The sequence below is a fragment of the Pogoniulus pusillus genome, chromosome 17 (genome assembly GCF_015220805.1).
Source record: "Pogoniulus pusillus isolate bPogPus1 chromosome 17, bPogPus1.pri, whole genome shotgun sequence".
Lineage (NCBI taxonomy): Eukaryota > Metazoa > Chordata > Aves > Piciformes > Lybiidae > Pogoniulus > Pogoniulus pusillus.
The window spans coordinates 4,247,626-4,262,101 of NC_087280.1; the positions used below are offsets into that span (position 1 = coordinate 4,247,626).

General features: G+C 40.2%; 1 protein-coding gene across 8 annotated transcripts in view; it reads right to left on the reverse strand.

Moving 5' to 3' along the window:
- The window catches only part of HMG20A (high mobility group 20A), a 194,620-nt gene that overhangs the window by 168,068 nt on the left and 12,076 nt on the right, over positions 1–14,476 (reverse strand). For all 8 annotated transcript variants that reach the window (XR_010305318.1, XR_010305320.1, XR_010305319.1 and 5 more), the window contains 2 exons: positions 3,494–3,586; positions 1,285–1,432 (listed from right to left, as the gene is read on the reverse strand). Coding sequence is in view for 4 of the 8 variants with exons in the window: in XM_064157311.1 (XP_064013381.1) it covers positions 1,285–1,432; positions 3,494–3,582 (237 nt within the window). In the remaining 4 variants the exon portion in view is untranslated. The remainder of the gene's footprint in view (positions 1–1,284; positions 1,433–3,493; positions 3,587–14,476) is intronic.

A 14,476-nucleotide genomic window follows, 5' to 3' on the forward strand; every position in this document is an offset into this window, starting at 1 on the left:
AAGGAAACTCAGATGGAAAGAAAAGTATCACCATTTCATCAGGAGCATATTGCTGCAATACATTCTCACCACAAATGCAAATGTCAAACTTTATTTCAAAGCTATCCTGACTTTATTCTCTAAGCTAAACCAAAAAGATTTCATTGTGAAAAGTTGTTTGGACCATCTCCTGATCCACACAGACAGTAAAGTAACATTTGCATCAACTTCTGATTGTAAAACCATTGAGGACTGATCACCCAGAAAATTACCATCTTAGCTAACACAAAGGAAAACAGTCTTCTTTTTTGGTTAGTTGTTTGGTTTTGGTTTAAAAAAGTCATTACTCTCACCTTTGTATACCCTCTCTCCAAGTTACCTGCCTCAAGCAGAGAGACTGTGCATTAGTTAAGTAGTTATCCTGTCCCTTCCAATTTTTTTTGCCTTTGTATACTGTACCCCCCATGTGGGTGGAGGAACAGCATATAAACTTTTTTAGTCTTTAGGTTTTCTTTCCCACTAGTCACCCTCAGTAGAGATGAGCAAACTCCAAAGGGGCGAATAATGCAAATATTGCAAGGCTTGCCTGTGGCTCATTTTGCTCACAGGAATAACATAATTACAACTCATCCTCCTGGCTAGTATTTCTACTAGTGCAATCTCTGGACAACATAATTCTCTTATGCTATATACATACAGCTATTTCTGTACTTCTAATCTCTCCCCAGACCAACACGTTCCTGCCACCACATTAGTTTCCTTCCTGGAACAACGACCTCATGTAGCTGAAGACAAACTACAAGGACTAGTATCAAATGCAGCTATGAAAACAAACCCAAAGCACTTTCTTGTAAAAGTTCAGTTGCTTCACTGCTCAGATTCAGTCACCTACTCTGTACAGGATGGTATGCAAGGTGTACTCTAAAGTAGCGTGCATGATGCTTTCAAAGACAGCAGTTACTCCCAGCAAAGTATGATGGTCTCACTTAACTGATTCACGAGAGATAAGTTGTGGCAGTTGAACATTCAGTCACCATAAAGGGACCAACTACAGGACCAGTCTGTGGACTCTGCTGGCTGAGCCAGAGGCACTTGTGCTGCTCTGTATGGTATGACTGCCAGTTTTCCTTGGCTCTGTGTGCAGCTGTGCAACACAGGAGAAAACTAATGACAATCAAACAATGAAAATGGCAAATGGATGAAAGTCTGTGACCTTATCAAAAAAATCTGAATAGACAAGACAAGCTCTAATGATAGAACTCCATGCTTTCGCCTCAATCAGAAACCACTATTATTTCACCTCACCTCCTCTTCAGGCTTCTGCTCAGTGTTTTCAGCAGTGGTAGAGGACTCATTTTGCAGCTGTTGGACCTGTGACAAATCCTCTACCAATTCCGGGTTGTTCACAGACTGTGAAGTTCCACCACTGAATGAACTCTCAGAATGAGCTAATCTGAAAAAGCACATAAAGGCAAAAGAAAAGATTTCATCATCATATTGCCAAATCATTTCCTCCCAAATTACCTAAAACATGCACAAATATTGCAAATATAATTCAGTTCTTACACTAGAAAGAAAAACAAATATTTTGAAGAGTCATTTTTGAAGAACTAGTTGTTGTATCCAAGCAACTGCTACAACCACCATACTTACTAAAGGCTGTCAAACACAATTTGATTTTTAAAGTGCTATTTTGTTTCCTTTTTTGTTGAAACTTTCGATTAGGTAACCATCAAGCAAGAGAACACATGGATCAGAAACAGAGTATTAATCTACATTGCTTCAAAATATGGTCTCATCTTCAACCAGCATACAGCTCTCAGTGCATTTTATCTACTTCTCCACAAACACACTTAAAGGTTTGTGGCTGTGCGTGATTTCAGACTGAACTTCATTCAACAGAATCTCCTCTTGACAGATGTGGGCATTTAGAACACAAATAGCTCCCAACAGGCTACTGAATGGCCACTGTTCCTCTGCCAGAGCTGTATCAACCTTAGTGAAAGAAAGCACAAGCTGTCTAGAGAGGAAAAAAAAAGGCAAGCACAGAGAAATATTTCTGAAGGTATGCAGAGAGAGATGAGCATGTGTGGGGCAACAACCCCATAGTCATTCTCAATACTGAGCTCAGCAGGCAAAGTAATTTAAGATACTGAGACTCGTCTCAGATACTGATGCCTTCTGGAGCCAGGTTAAAGATTACTTAGCCTTGCCCAGTTACATTCATGAAAATTACCCTAATGGCAGCATGTTTCAAACCTACTTTGTTCATATATACTCAGATCTACAGTTGCTTACATATGTGCCACTTGAAATATTCAAAATAATTGATTCTGTTAATGTAGACTACAGCTACAGAAGATTGAGATACATTAACAGAATTGTTAGTTGAATGTTAACAGGAAATTTTGTCTTTAAGTAGAGAGAAGAGCTTGTTTTCATTACTCACTACAACCAGCAATGCCAGCATAATTGCTGGTGAAGACACAGGCTGGAGAGATTCATGCTTGTCTTTCAGATATCAGACTGAGTTCATATTACTAACACAGAGGGAGAAAGGGAACAAAGCATACATACTCCCATGGTATATGTCAAAGAAAGCAGAACAACACACGTTCTTAGAATCACTGTTGTGAAGAACACTTCAGCCTCATGCCTTATGCTTTAGCAGGGAAGTTTTTGAAATTACATGTACAGGAAAAACATTAATGGGATGTAGTCAGTCACTGATGAAAACTCATTCAATATATGAATATCTCTTAAATAGAACCCCAATTAGAACTTGTCCCTCAGCTGTACCGGCATGTCTGAAGTCCCAAAGATGTAAATCCCATTTCAGACCTTTTCAGCACTTTACCTGCCTGTAAAGTCTGAATTTCACTGTCTGGTGCTTTACAAAAGAGAAACTCCCCTGGCAGGGGGTTTGGACTTGATTTCTTTGGGTCCCTTCCAACCCCTAACATCCTATGAAAAGCAACTTCAAATGTCAAGACACAGCAAAAATGCCCTATTCCAAAAAGACAACTTCTTTTGTCATTGAGACTTTTAAGAGAGGCCATTGTTTCAGTCTGGAAAAGCAGAGTCAGTCTAACAAAAATGAAAGATATCAGATTCTTGCTGGTTTTGAGAGGTCAGTGATGAACAGAACATCTTTAATAGAAATCATTTATTTAGCAGCAACCACTGTGGCAAACATACATCCTCCCTCTCTGCCCCATCACATTGTCTAAATAAGTCTTGAAGACTAAAATCCTGGGAAAGCAAACTTCTAAAGATAAGAGACCTTAAAGAATAGTTTATTATCATTTCAATCGGTTCAAAAGTGTTATTGTTTCTCCTAAAGACAGTCTTGTGATGTCCTATGAAGGCCAAAGAAGTATCTTAGGATTTATTTTTGTTGGATGTTTGCTTTTTTTCTATTACTCAGAATACCCTCTTCCCACTGAAACAGTTTCCTTGGCAAGTCTAGAGATACTATCTACTAGAAGAAGGTTAAAAAGAAGTAGTTGCTTACCCAGTTACAGCAATTTCACTCCCTTCCTTAGCTCCATCTTCATCTGTAAAAAGAGGAGGAAGGTTGGATCCAGCCACCAAGTTTTCCATATCTCTGGTTAAAAAAAAAAAAGGGGGGGGGAGGGGAGAAGTGAAAAGGAGAATTAATTATCTGTTTCCCTTCAGCAGCACTTCAGTTTAAACATCACAACAAACCACAGATTTTTTTACTCCATAAACCATTGGCCAGTCACAGCTGGCTGGCCTCGGGACAGATGGTATAGGCAGCTGTGCTTCAAGTCAGAGATGAAAGATCATAAATGATATTTCAGTTCAGAGTTTTCCTCCTGAGCCCAGGCCACGCTGTTGCTGGAAATCACTCCATACTCTACCCACTGAGAGAAACTGTTGTTAACCACACTCCTCAAGCACACCGGTACATAGGTTCTAAGTGTACACTCTCACCACAGAGGTTTATGTTCACTTGAAAAGAAAACCAAAATTAAGGCCTCTCAGATGTTTCCAATCAAGACTGTATTTGATAATCCCTTGTCCACAGTCCCACAACATATCTAAGCATGTAGCTCAGCATTACTATTAAGTAAGAGAATACAGTTACGTTAGCCAGAGCATTTTAGGTTTTGACTCCCACAGAGCCAGAGAGAAGCAAGCAGCTTAAAGCAGAACCTGATTCTGATTCAGTACAAGCTCTTCCCAAGGTAGATTTTTTTTCCCATACAGTTGTAGACAGCCATGGGAATTTTATGTAAGAAATCCAATTAACTACTGGATGAGGCACTTAGTGCCATGGTCTAGTTGACTGGATAGGGCTGGGGGATAGGTTGGAGTCGATGATATTGGAGATCTCTTCCAACCTGGTTGATTCTATGATTTGTCTCCTTACTAAAGAACTGCTGTCTTATAGAGAAAAAAGTCTCTAACCCAAAGTCTGAAGCTCACTCTACAATTATCAATTGCAGTTTCAGCCCATTACTAAGCACCATACTAGTTAATTTCCTGCTCCTTCAGTTCTGAAGTCACCTTTGATGAGCTAGCAGATATTCAGCTTGAGTACTGCTACCCCTTTCAGCTAGTATATACCTGGGCTTTAAAGCTGGGAGGGACAGATAAAAGCTATAACCTCATGCTGCTTTCTCCTGAATTTGTATACTTTCCACTCAGCACTGAAATCAAAGTGATTCAAGACACATAATCGTGCTCCAAGCTTTTAATATGTGTTTTCCCACACCTCAATTCCACCCAGAAATGCTTCCTACAAACAAAATTAAAGACATAATTTCATGTATCTTAGATCACCTGCAGATCCCTATCACAAGTACTACATCTGATATGGCACAAAGCTTGTGGCAACAGAGTACCACAGGTGAACACTGTTCTCCTACTCAAAGGACTTAAGGTGTGAGACATGTTCCACAGCTGTACTCGGCTAAAATTGGACAAAGAACTCAAAAGACACAGGAGCAAAGGGTCTGAGATTCTGAGTTCTGCTATATTAATTTCACACCTCCCTTTGAACAAATAACAATACCTGCCCACTTCAGCAACAGAATAGTTCTACACATTCACAAGGTACTACAAATGCTGATCTGTGGTAAATTTCCAATGTGTTCACTTAAGCAAATGTTCAGTCAATGTTCACAGCTGATCAGCTGAAGGTTTCCATGAAGCATCCAGCATGTCAATATAATTTCTGCCACAAAGCTCACCTTGGAAGTTTCCAAAAAAGACAATCTTTCTTATACAGAAGGGAAGTGTAAGAAAGAAGAGTTTCATTTTTCAGGTTACATCTACCCTTTTCTGCTTTTCCAACTGTTGAGATCATCCTTAGGAATCCCATCATTCTGATTCCTTATTTTGAAATAAAACTAGGGCAGACTGCTTCTACTTGGTACAGATATTGACTTCTAGCAGAGAAACATTCTTTACTCATGTATACGAAATACTAAATGGGGAACAACTGCTGCTCTACTATTATAAACCATGAACTGAGAAGAGTTTTGAGGCCTCAGAATCAGATATATGGCAAAGCTGAAGACTGTCCAGCAAAGGGCTGCCAAGCTCTGGGGCCTAGAGCTTCTGACTTGGTAAGTGATGTTGAGGAAACTGAGCTTGCTCACTCTGGCAGAGGCAGCTAAGGGTAAATCTAACAGGTGCTTCAAGTTACCTGATGGAAGTAGCAGAGGCAAAGAAACCAAGTTCTCAGAAATTCTATCAGCTGTGCACATTCAGACTGGACACTAGGAGGGTAGCCTAACACCTAAACAGCTTACAGGCAGCAGATCTAAAATGCTCAGTTATGCAAAGCTGTAACTGACCTCAGACAGTGTTGGCAATGGCCCTGCTTTGAGTGGGAGGCTGGACTAAAATGACCTCCAGATGTCCCAAGCAACATCTGCCCTCACAAAACAGAACTCTGTGTTATGTTTTCTTGTAAACAGACATTAAAAGGAAGGAAGCCCAAATAATGCAGTGCTTTCAGGGGAAGTGGCAAGATATTCTGATATCTCTCACAGAAGGAAGTACAAACAATACTTCCTCACTCACATATAGAAAAGATCCTACATCAAGGCTGGCACCTGAAAATTCAACTGACTTGAAGAATGAGCTCTTCACTGATGCCCCAAACTCTCTTTAAGCAGAGCTACTAGATACATACCATAAATAGCTTCATGAAGTTGTCAAGACATTTTTGAATGCTTTAGGTCACACAGTCTTTTAGATTTGTCAAAGGTCCTAAATCAGTATGTTCAAAAAAGGATGCTTACACAATTAGACTACAACACATCTATGTCTCTATATATCAAAAGCTTTCTGAATGTCTGAAAAACTAAAAGGGTGGGGGTTTGGTTTTCCAGGCACCTTCAGCAGCTTTCTTGGGGTCAAGGGCCCCTTCTCAAGTCTCATCTCAACCGTAGCACTCCCAAATGCCTTAAAAGAATCTGAGCACACCATGCTTCTGACTCTCATGCCCACTGTGACCTTCGCAACAGGTCCACACTCCGTGTCTGTTCACATCTCGTCCTAGTCAGCAGCAAGTCTAAGCTTGTGTTCAAACTGCGGAGAGGCAGCTGGACACATTAACCTTAACAACTTACAAACAGAACACAAACACAGGAAGCTTTGAGAACACACACTCCATACTTATTTCACCCATATGCTTTAGATGCTCACTCATTCAGCTGATTCTTGCCACACCCTACAGAAGGTGTAACATCAGTGAATTTACAATGGCTTCTAATCTACATGTGACAGTTCCCCAAAAGCTCACCAAGAAGGGATGGGAACCTACAGCCTTCCAGTCACATTTCTCATGAGTAACTGTCCCATGCCTTCACTCCAAAGCCACTATCCACTAGTTTCCACCTCACTGCAGGGATGTAACAAAAACCTGAAAAACAGTATTAGGGAAGTAGTAAGAGATTGCTGCTTCTCAGACTGGGGTCACAGTATCACAGTATCAACAAGGTTGGAAGAGACCTCACAGATCATCAAGTCTTTACAGAATTCACAGGACTTCAAAGGACAGCTGGCAAGTGCCATCTAGATTTGTTCTGAATATTTGTGCAGCTTTGTCAATTTAAGTTCTGGCTAAAGCACCTAACAAGATACATTAGACTAAATTCAAAGCACTAGAAACAGAGTACATTCAGTTTTTTAATAGCTAACATGTATCCATCTTTTAAACTTATCTACCCAAAAGCAAAAATAAAACAGAATGTAAACTCCAAACGTTTAAAAGCACTACAAGGCAAGTAAGCTCCACTTCCAAATAAAACTCATTCCAGCTACAGCAACTCTGAATTCACTGTAATGCTACACTACCAGTTGTTCTGGCTCAAAGAAGCACCCAGCTAAGCAGGGATACAGAAAGATTCATTTCTTCATTATCTGCAGCACTTGATAAAATGCTCGAAGAACCAGCACCGACTCAACTAGATTTTCCTCACAACTTCTGCAGGGTGGAGCAAAGACAAAGACTAAAGCCCAGCCCAAACTGCAATGCTAAATCTTACCACCACGTGGAGTTTCCATAGCGATTCCGTTTCCATTTTAAGCACAATACTGCTCAACCAGAACTGTTCTCAGAATGCCAGCAGCAGACATCTCCCTCCCACTCTGCTATGGATAAGCTGAAACAGCCAGTAACACATTTTTCTGGCTGCCTTAGGGCCAAACATACCAGGCTCTCCTATGCACTGGTTTTACTGCCAAGTGCAGACTCCACAGGCATTTGAGATGTCAAGGTTTTCTTCCTTGTATTTCCTACTAGTACCAGTAGTTAGCTGTGAGACAGTTAACCTGACCTAGACAGGCCGGAAGAGTTTGGGGATGTTTGCTTTGTGGTGCACTACCAAACATTATTTAACAAGAATTAAAACAGAAAGGCAAAAAAAGTATAAGGATCAAGGGGGCCAAGTGCAAGCTTGAGGTCCAGAGAGCAAAGCAGAATTACATGTGCAAAAAAATCCAAAATGAGACCAAGAAAAACAGGAGTGAAGAAAAAGCTTCCTACCATTCCACGCTCTCAATGTTTAAACACTGATAAGATTTCCACAGACCTATTAGTCACATATACTAACAGCAGTTAAAACCTCCTTACAAGCCTGCAGAAAATTCTGTATTATCCTAAGCATTCAAACACTTGCTTAATTTATGTTCTTTCCTCCATTCCTTCATTTCTCAGGGCAAACAAAAGCTTCCTGGTGCAGAAAACCTACAGTATTCTGTAATTTTCAGTTTAAGTATTCTAGCTGGACATCTGAGGTGCATGCAGTGAGAGATCACACTGAATACTAGATAGTGTACCAACACGATTTGACAGCATTACTTGAGAAATGACAGAACTTAAATAGGATAAGGATCTAACTACTCCTTTACAAACCAATACACAGGGAGGAGTCAAACAGTAGGTAATCAAGTATCTTTTCAAACTAGAATAATAACTTTAAGGAATTTCTTCTGACATTAACTTCCCAGGCTAAGCTATGTATTTGCAAAGTTACTCCACCAGGAAAGAAAGCCTCTGAGCTGTATTTTGGGTAGACAGGCTTTGGTAGAGAGGCTGACGGAGCTGGGGTTGTTTAGCCTGGAGAAGAGGAGGCACAGTAGTGACCTCATTGCTGTCTACAACTACCTGAAGGGAGGCTGTAGACAGGTGGGGGTCGGTCTCCTCTGCCAGTCAACCAGCTACAGAACAAGGGGACACAGTCTCAAGTTGTGCCAGGGGAGGTCCAGGCTGGATGTTAGGAGGAAGTTGTTGGCAGAGAGAGTGATTTGCATTGGAATGGGTTGCCCAGGGAGGTGGAGTCGCCATCCCTGGAGGTTCAAGAAAAGACTGAATGGGGCACTTAGTGCCATGGTTTGGTTGACTGGATGATCTTGGGGGTCTCTTCCAACCTGGTTGATTCTATGACAGAAAGCTATTCTGTGACCCAATTTCTAGTCATACATGTACAGCAGAAAGAAAAGTTAAAAGAAAGGAATTGCAAAATCAGGGTGAGAAGAAATCCAGGATAGAGGTTGGACAGAAAGACTTACTGTTCCATAACAACAATACTGTAGTTGCACCGTTAATGATGTTATTGCAGGGCAGTACATCTAAACACACTGGATCCGTGTAATCTAAAGCCAACATTTACTAAGAGCCTTCTTTAATGTATGCAATAAACAAAGGGTAAAATTCATCAAAGTAAGCCTTTTCTTGAAAGAATCAGACCATCTTACTCAAACAGCAAAGATGTCATTTTAAATGTACAACCAAACAATTTTATGTAGCAGACCACTTCAGTGTAGCATCTCTGCATTCTTATTTTTCACAGGACAGGTTCATGGCCAGACTGTTACAATGCAAGTCACAAGCAGCTCTTCTCTAATACTGTGGCCTTCTGGCTCATCACTTTTCCTGGACAAAGAAATAGTTTCTTCCAGACACAAAGCAAAGCAATTGCTGTACACTCCCCAAAATCTTAATTGCTTCTACAAAATGTAACTTGCTTTGCCTGTGTAAAGTGATCCACAACATCTGTGAAATGAGGCTGGACTCCAGTGTCTTCACAGATCTGGTCATGCACTATGTCACTGTCAAATGCAGACTGACTTCTTACTCATACAAAGGTCACATGGAGTCTTAAGACAACCCTAAACACTGAAAGAAGAGGGCAAAGAAAAGTCCTTAGCAATGCTGCTTTTTCAATGACTACATTGTATCAGCTGATCTTATGCACAAATAAGCTTCTGAAAAAGTTAAAATCCAAGCCATACCAAACTATTTCACCATCCAAGGTAAGGCTATCAAAATTTATTACACTTAAACATATTTAAGTATGAAGCCAGCACCAGCACTCTAACTTACAGCCTGGTTATAAAACATTGCAGGAGTCTGAATTACCTCCCTGCCAGCTCTAGTTTTAGAAACCTTATTGCTGAGCAGAGGATTTTTCTCCCATACTTTCTATTCCTGAAATCTCCCAACCTCCTTTGCCAGAACAAATAACTCAAAACCTCAACACTCAGAGGATAACAGTTGTTTTTTTTTTAAAAAAGACACCCTAAATGTCTTCTGCTACATCACAGAAGAATCACAGTATTCCTCATCTAGGCATCAGAATCCAAGCACTTCATAAAGTAAATACTTTCAACTTAGGTGATTAAGGGAAAAACTCCAAGGATTTTCACTTCCAGCCTGTCCACATGTAGGCAGGCTATCAGAAGGAAAAACGAAGCAAGCACTTCTCCAATTAAAACCACAATGATTCTGGAGCTGTCAGAGTAAGTTCAGATTCTGTCCTGACAGCAGCATTTTCTTCCATCAAGTTGAAGCAGAGGCATATTATCCAACATCCTTGACTGCAAAAAAATCAGATTTGACTTCTTCTCTAGAGGCAACTCTAGGTCTTTGTGACTTTGGGAAAATTGCAAGCCAGACCTAATGGGATGAAGATTTTTCTGTCAGACCAAGAAGTATACACCAGAGAACAGCCAACAGCCTTTACTTTTACTTCTCGACAGAAAAAGCAAAGAAACACCAGAGACCAAAATAAAGACTTGCAGAAGAAGAATGTCAGAGTTCCACTGCATTTCCAAGCAGCTTAAGGAAAGAAGTAAAGCTTAGTTTTATGCTTAGTTTATTTGGATCTCTGGGACAAATGCTACCCAAGCTATTAATATTCAAACCCAAGTGAAAGCTGCCAAACATCTGCAAAATGTATTTTTAAAAATAGAAGTGTTCAGTTCTATATTCTACTCTTACTTATATCAATGCATTATGAAGGGGCATATGTAAGACATCTCATAATTATAAAACCCTCCTGTTTTCCAGAATTTAAGCCTTTACTTATGCAGGTGAATATTAAACTCTACAGAAAAAAGCAAGAAGAAATCCACACTGAACTCCTCCTTCCATCAAACCCACGAAAGAAATTTTACATTAGCAAGAAACAAGATTTTTAGACCACTCAAGGGACAAGTCAGTTGTGCTACCCACCTCTAGATGGCAAGGACAGGCAGCCAGTGGGAAGAGTTCTGTTCATATTCATTGAAGGGTTTAGGTTGGAAAGCATCCTTGAAAATCATCTAGTTCCCACTGCCCTGCCATGGGAAGCGACAGCTTCCACTAGATCAGGCCTCATCCAGGCCAGTCTTGAACACCTCCAGGGAGGGGGCATCCACAACTTCCCTAGGCAACCTGTTTCAGTGTCTCACCATCCTAACCACAAAGAGCTCCTTCCTGATCTAAATCTACCCTCTTCCAGCTCAAAGCCATTGTCCCTTGTCCTGTCCCTACAAGTTCCTCTAAAAAGCCCTTTCCTGGCTTTCTTGCAGGCCCACTTCAGGTACTGGAAGGCTGCTGCAAGGTCTCCCTGGAGCCTTCTCTTCTCCAGTCTGAACAGAGCCAACTCTCACAGCCTGTCTCCATGGGGGAGGTTCTGCAGTCCTCTGAACACCAAGGCTGTAATCCAGTCCTTCAATGCAGGTATTGAACATGTACAGATAAGCATAGCCCATTTTGGTCTGAATTAACTTTCTTAATGATGGTATCGGTTGTTACTTAAAATACTAATGTATACAATCCTGCAAAATTATTTCAATCCTTATGCTATAGATCTCACATAAAAAAAACAGAAGTAATTCAGATGAGAAAAACCATGTATTGAAATCCATGTTGAGGATTTTTTAAAGATTTTTTTTCTAAAGGAAGTCCAGTAATTGACTACCAGGGATGGCACTGGGTTTTGTACTTTGGTCATAAAAACCTTCTCTGAATTTCCATTTACTATAGGCTTGGCCACATGAAAACTTCTCTAGGATCCAAAGACCTCATTTTACAGAACAAAAGCTCTCCAACACACATGGGAAAAGCAAGGGAATACCCACAACCACCAACTATATAATGGACACAAATCATGCCTGCAGCACAGACACTTATCTGAAACCACAATGATTATAAATCATCCAAGACTCCGCCAGATCCTATTAGTTTCCCCATCAGTAAGTAAATGGTTACTTTCCTTCAAAATTGAAGTTCAGTTTGTCTCATTTCTGTCAGTAAGACTCAAACACTTCATTGTGGAATGCAAACATAAAAGTGCTACAAGCAAGGCAATTTATTAAAATAATCTGAATTTTTCATGGCATTTGTCCAGCTCCTAACATTTACCAGCATCACACAAGTGAAAAAAGAAACAGTATTAATTAATGCTCAAGGACTACTTAAACTTAAAATACCAAATGAGTATTCCAAACCAGAGAGAATTCACTGTCAGGGAATCCTGTGAAAGGACAGGAAAAAAAGAGATACAGATTTGAGAAGGAAATAATTTGAAGAGCAGATACACCTGCTGAGATGGAAAAGTTATTTTGAAGATATTCTGGCACTTTTCCACTCTCAAAGCCTTACTCATCACAAAATTGTCAGAGAAGTGCAGCATATAATGCTAGCCCACTCCAGCTCTACAAGAGGAAACTAGCTGCTGCTAGAGAGGCATACAGATGGGAATTTCTCATGCACAGACCCACTAAAATAAGTCATTACTGATGATTTTATAGAACACAGGGTTGAATACTTCGGCTATGAGAATATGCTCAAAATGGATCTGGTATATGCTTAAAAGAATGACTCACCACAGGCTTCATGACCCAACACAAAAGCATCTACTCTTGCCTCAAGAGTCACAAAGACAGCATGGAATTCTGGATATTTTAAATGCACTGATATGGGTACAGGGACAAAGGTTAGAGGAAATGAAGTGTGGGAAGAGTCAGTGATTCTCACACAAAACAGACAACTAATTCTGCTTGTTTTCAGAAAAGACTCATCTTTAGAAAAAATACAACATGACACATTCCATACATTTTTGCTCCTGTTGTCTTGCACTATTCAACATAAACCAACTTTCAGCAGTCACAACCCTGTCATTTAGTAGAAAAAAAACACCCCACAATTTTTTGATAGTCACGCAAACTAACAGGTATATAAACATTCATTCTGCTCTATCATTCCTTTCCCTTCAAAGGATCAATATAGGGGATACTAGCAAATTCTTCCCCATAGCAAGAATAGATCTGGACTGTTGCTTTCTGTTCTTAAAGCGCTCTGGTAATAAATTTAAGGTTTGCATCTATATGGCATGAAGTGCACCAAAGTCCCTTTTCAACCAAGGCTCTTCTACTGTCCTTTAATTTGGGACTGCGCTGTACACATCACACTATCGACACCATAGGACAAGAATTGTTCAGACCTCAGAAGTGGACTTGATGGAAAAAAATGATAAAACAAGCACAAGAGAATGGACATAAGGTTCAAGCACATACCAAGAAATCAGCGGACGCTTCTTACAAAACCTTGTCTGGATTAATTAGAAAAGAAACAGAAATAGAACTGACAGCACAATTCTGCCAAAGCATCCTCTCTCCTGGAACAACAGACAGCTCCTTTGACCAGTGCTAACAAGATTTTAAAGCTGTCTCAGGACATGGATAAAATGTATAAAGAATACACGAAAAGACTATACCCCAAATGTGAATACAAAATTTTAGGGAAACCTGAAAAGACTGAAACTGCATGCTCTGTTAGGCACATATCATGACTCCCCCCTCACCACCAAAAAGGAAAGCACACAGAAATTTGAAGTCATACAAGAACCCAGATTCATGACTCCATAAGAGTTTTAGCAATAAAAAAACCACTTTTTAGCAACAGCAGAATGTAGACAAGTTACAATTAAGCATTACCTATCCTCACCTTCATCCAAAGACAACAGGAAATTATGCTATTTAGCATCATAGATGGAGAACGAGGAAAAACTCGTCAATGGCTGGGGTTGACTGCTCTCCAGTTTTAAGCAATAAACCAGACCTCCAAAAGGTGTATGACATATGAGAAGAGGCTTGCAGAACACACATTTCTGAACATCTGTGCCATACATACCATTGTTTAACTCTGCAGTTGAAGTAGAACTGAAACGAAAAAAGCCGTGCAAGCAGCATTGCTAAATATCTTAGGCTGAGTGCTCAAAACAGGTAACTATTTGCATTATTTCATCTGATCCCAAAGCCACTTCCAGGAGCCTGAACTAACTGCTGTGAAGACAGTGGCTAACTTCTACCCACTCCCTTATGGATGCCACAATCTCTTTTTTGTGTTTATCCTGTCATATCACGGACAAGTAATCAAAAGATGCCAGGGAAAAGAGTGACTAAGAGCAGAGGCAGAGCACTACTGCCTAGAGCTTAGAACCAAATAGCTAACTAGAACCTGGAAATATTGTGGCTAGGACCTCTAGCAGTCTGCTCCTAAAACATTCCTCTTGCCGCAAACAAAGAACTGCAAATGGAAAATGTGCTGAAATTCTGTGAAGTAGAGTCCATCTGCACATATAGCAAATTTGGTCCTAAAAGAGAAGGTAAATCTTTTGAAATAGGCTGAACAGATATGAACATGAAGGCCACGTGAAACAGTCTCAAGCACTTAAATTTGAAAGGATTC